The sequence below is a fragment of the Lolium perenne genome, chromosome 5 (genome assembly GCF_019359855.2).
Source record: "Lolium perenne isolate Kyuss_39 chromosome 5, Kyuss_2.0, whole genome shotgun sequence".
In the NCBI taxonomy this organism is placed as follows: domain Eukaryota; kingdom Viridiplantae; phylum Streptophyta; class Magnoliopsida; order Poales; family Poaceae; genus Lolium; species Lolium perenne.
Window position 1 is genome coordinate 29,888,093 of NC_067248.2, and position 3,136 is coordinate 29,891,228.

Sequence of the window (3,136 nt, forward strand, 5' to 3'; positions counted from 1 at the left end):
TCACTGCGGGAACGAGAAGACGTTCACCAGCATCTCGTCGGTGATGGGCTGGCCGACGTCAGTGAGGGAGTCGGCGAGGTTCTTGAACTTGGCGCAGTAGTCGCTGATGGAGAGATCGCCCTGTGGCATGTTGCGTAAGTCGGCCTCGAGCTGGATGGCGCGGTGCTTCTTGTTGTCGTGGAAGAGGTTCTTGATGGCGTCCCAGATGGTGCGCGCGGTAGAGCCTGGATGCATGACGATGCCGAGGAGGTCGGTGTCGATGGAGCCGTAGATCCATGAGAGCATGGTGTAGTCATCACGGCCCCAAGCGGAGGTGGGGGACGTGTCGGAAGGAGTGGCGTCGCCGGTAACATGGGCGGTGAGACCGTAGCGGCCGAGAGCGACGAGGAAGAGCTCCCTCCAATTTGTGTAGTTGTTGTCGGTAAGGTTGAGGGTGATCGACACATGGAGCTTGATTGAGGTGGCGTAGGTGGAGAGACTGGTTGTGTTGGGTTCGGTAGGGTTAGGGTTTGGGGAAGTGGTTTGGCCGTTCCCCCTCCCCTCTCTCACCCTTCTACAGTACCTTGAGAGGTGTTGTGACCTCACCGGCTCCAACCCCCTCCTCTCCGGCGGCTCTGCCGGCCGGAGGCGATGGGGAGAGGAGGCCGGCCTCCCGTACATAGTAGTTTAGGTTTCCTTCTAGTTTGTATAGTTGTTTGCCAGTCTGGCGAGATGCCGTGTGTGACAAAGGATTAACTTGTCAATGCCTACGGGTTGTAGACTAGGGTTTAGTTAGAAGTAGAGGGCAAGTAGATCTCGAAGGTTTCAGCCGAAAAGTACTCGACGATATGAAAACTAGGGTTTGTGAGACGATGAATCGATGCTTTCTTTGTCCCTCGACTCCCCCTTATATAAGAGGTGGAGCCAAGGGATTCGTGATGTACAAGTTACAGATTCCGGGAAGGTTTCCAACTTTTCCCGAAATATTACAAGTGTTCTCTCCTAATACAACTCTAGCTTTCCTTAACTAGCAAATTGGGCTTCCGAATTCTCCTTATCCTTCGGGTTGTGGGCCTTCAATAAACCCCGGGTACCATCTTCGGCAGGCCCATTGGGGATGCCTATGTCAGTGTGTCTGGAGGATTGGGTGGCCGGAGCTAGCGAGCAGCTCGGGCTGGCCAGTGGCAGCGTTTCTCCTCTGTGTGCTTCTCCGGTGGTTGGAGGAAAAAGCAGCGGAGGAGATCCCTTCTACACCTCCAACCAATAAGCTCGGTGGAGCTCGACTTCGATCCGATCTCGTTGGATCTGGCCGCCATGGTGGTGGTCAGAGCTCGACGGCGGCTAGATCTCGAGTTCTATGGATCTTTGAATCCTCTTACGGCGAAGCAACTCAGCATCGGCTTCATGGCGCCGCTGCTCCAACATGCCAAAGGGGCCCCTTCGTACCACAGAACTCCCTGCTTCTGCGGCTCTTTTTCCTCCAGGCCAGTAAACCAATGCGGAGGATCTTCATCTGCCTCACCGCGTCGTTCATCGGCGACCTTGCCCCAAGTGGTTCCATCCCCGGCGGCATGGTTGACGCCTGCGGCATCGAGGTCAAGCACCGACGGTGGAGAAGGATCCAAACGCGTTTTATTTTTCTTGTTAAGGTCCTTTGTAGAAAATGAGAGGGCTTCTTTGTAACTTCAGGTTTTGTGAAACCTCTCCGTGTAATTCCTCACCCACCTAATGAAATGCAGCTTCTAGGTCCTGTTGGACCCATTCCCTGTTCAAAAAAAAAAGAACACTAGAGTTTTCAGAGAGAATCGATCAGCTGTACTCCATAGTTGGGAGGTGTTGTCGAAGGAACAACTTTAGGTAGGACCGTAGGAGTATCACAATTCGGCTTCAAGCATCTGAAACGTTGAACGCACTTGTGAAATTCCTTGAGGAAAAATGAATTCTACTTATCGTGCATCTTCTTTTAGGAACTACTTATCGTTCATCTGAATAACAAAATCCCGTTCACATTCAGTGACCTGTACAAACGTTCGATAGGCATTAATTATTTCCGGTCGACCTCAGGCCCATATCTTTAACAGGGTCTATGGCCTAGTCAATTTTAAGATGGGCCCTGGACCTACCGGCCCAGGAAACTGAAGTCTGGCTTTTCCTTTATTTTTTTCCCACAACGTACGTAGTAGTACGTGTGCACACGGCCGGGAAGTTTTGTACCGCACCGCTAGGGGCAACACGGGATTTTGTGGTTTAAACGGTGGTGTTCCGACCGTGCCCTTGCCCCCACAGTAGGTTGGGGTACGGGCATTAAGCCCGTTCGTAGGTACACCGGGTACAATGTATGTACACTGTACAAATGTATACTGTGATGTATATGTATGTACAACACATGTAAATGAAAGATGTACATATAAATTATAATTTTTTTAAAATCTTCATGCAAGTACACATAGTTAAACCTAGCTGACCGATCCTCTGATCCTAGCTCTTTTTTTTTTGAGACATGGAGGTCATCCTCGCTTCTACCGGCAGCGCCGAAGGCCCTCCGATTTAGAGGTTGCCGCTCCTCACCGTCCTTGGCGCGCTCGAGGACGAGGCCCTTGATGAGGACCTTGACGACAACGACGAGGATGCGGAGGCCATCCTCCATAGCTCCCACCTCCACACCGGTGTCGGTGCGGGGTACCCGAGCCGTGGCTCGTTCCCGAGCGCAGTGTGCTCGAGCACCGCGACGAGGGTGCAGCCCGACGCACCCCATAAAATTTGACGGACCACCTCATTCTTGCTGGCGGGCGGCGGCCTGTTCCCCGTACCAGCTGAGCTCAAAGAGATGTTGCTGCCATAAGAAGTTGTTCCATGTGGCGGCTCTCCAAGTCCCAGTGCGGGTATGCGCGCTGCTCCAGCGTGAGCACATCGTAGAAGTGCTGGTGCATTGCATGAACGTGGCCGCACGGTTCCAGCAGGATCGGGATGCCTCCTATGCTCAAGCGCTATTCTCCGAGCGTGCACAAGTCTGTCAGTGTCGTGGATATGACCACGGCAGGTGCTACGGGGGGCAGCACTTCGTTGATGCGGGGGCAAGGGAACTCAGCCATCTGCAGAACGAGGTGCACAAGACGCAAGGTTTACCCAGGTTCGGCCCCTCCGGAGAGTAAAAGGC

The 3,136-nt window shown here is 53.3% G+C and overlaps 1 protein-coding gene across 1 annotated transcript; it reads right to left on the bottom strand.

Annotated features, from left to right (window-relative positions):
* On the bottom strand, positions 1-2,626 carry LOC127303125 (uncharacterized). Its single transcript, XM_051333900.1, has 2 exons — positions 2,445-2,626; positions 1-478 (listed from the first exon to the last, which is right to left on the bottom strand). The coding sequence occupies exons 1-2, from the start codon at positions 2,624-2,626 to the stop codon at positions 1-3; spliced, it is 660 nt and encodes a 219-aa protein (XP_051189860.1).
* Positions 2,627-3,136: the final 510 nt, after the last annotated feature.

Excerpts from the sequence above, each read along its gene's own strand:
- LOC127303125 (XM_051333900.1), bottom strand. The coding sequence starts at position 2,626 with ATGGAGGATGGCCTCCGCATCCTCGTCGTTGTCGTCAAGGTCCTCATC. Across the intron at positions 479-2,444 it reads GAGCTAGGATCAGAGGATCG|TCTCTCCACCTACGCCACCT; the intron begins GTCAGCTAGGTT and ends CAACACAACCAG.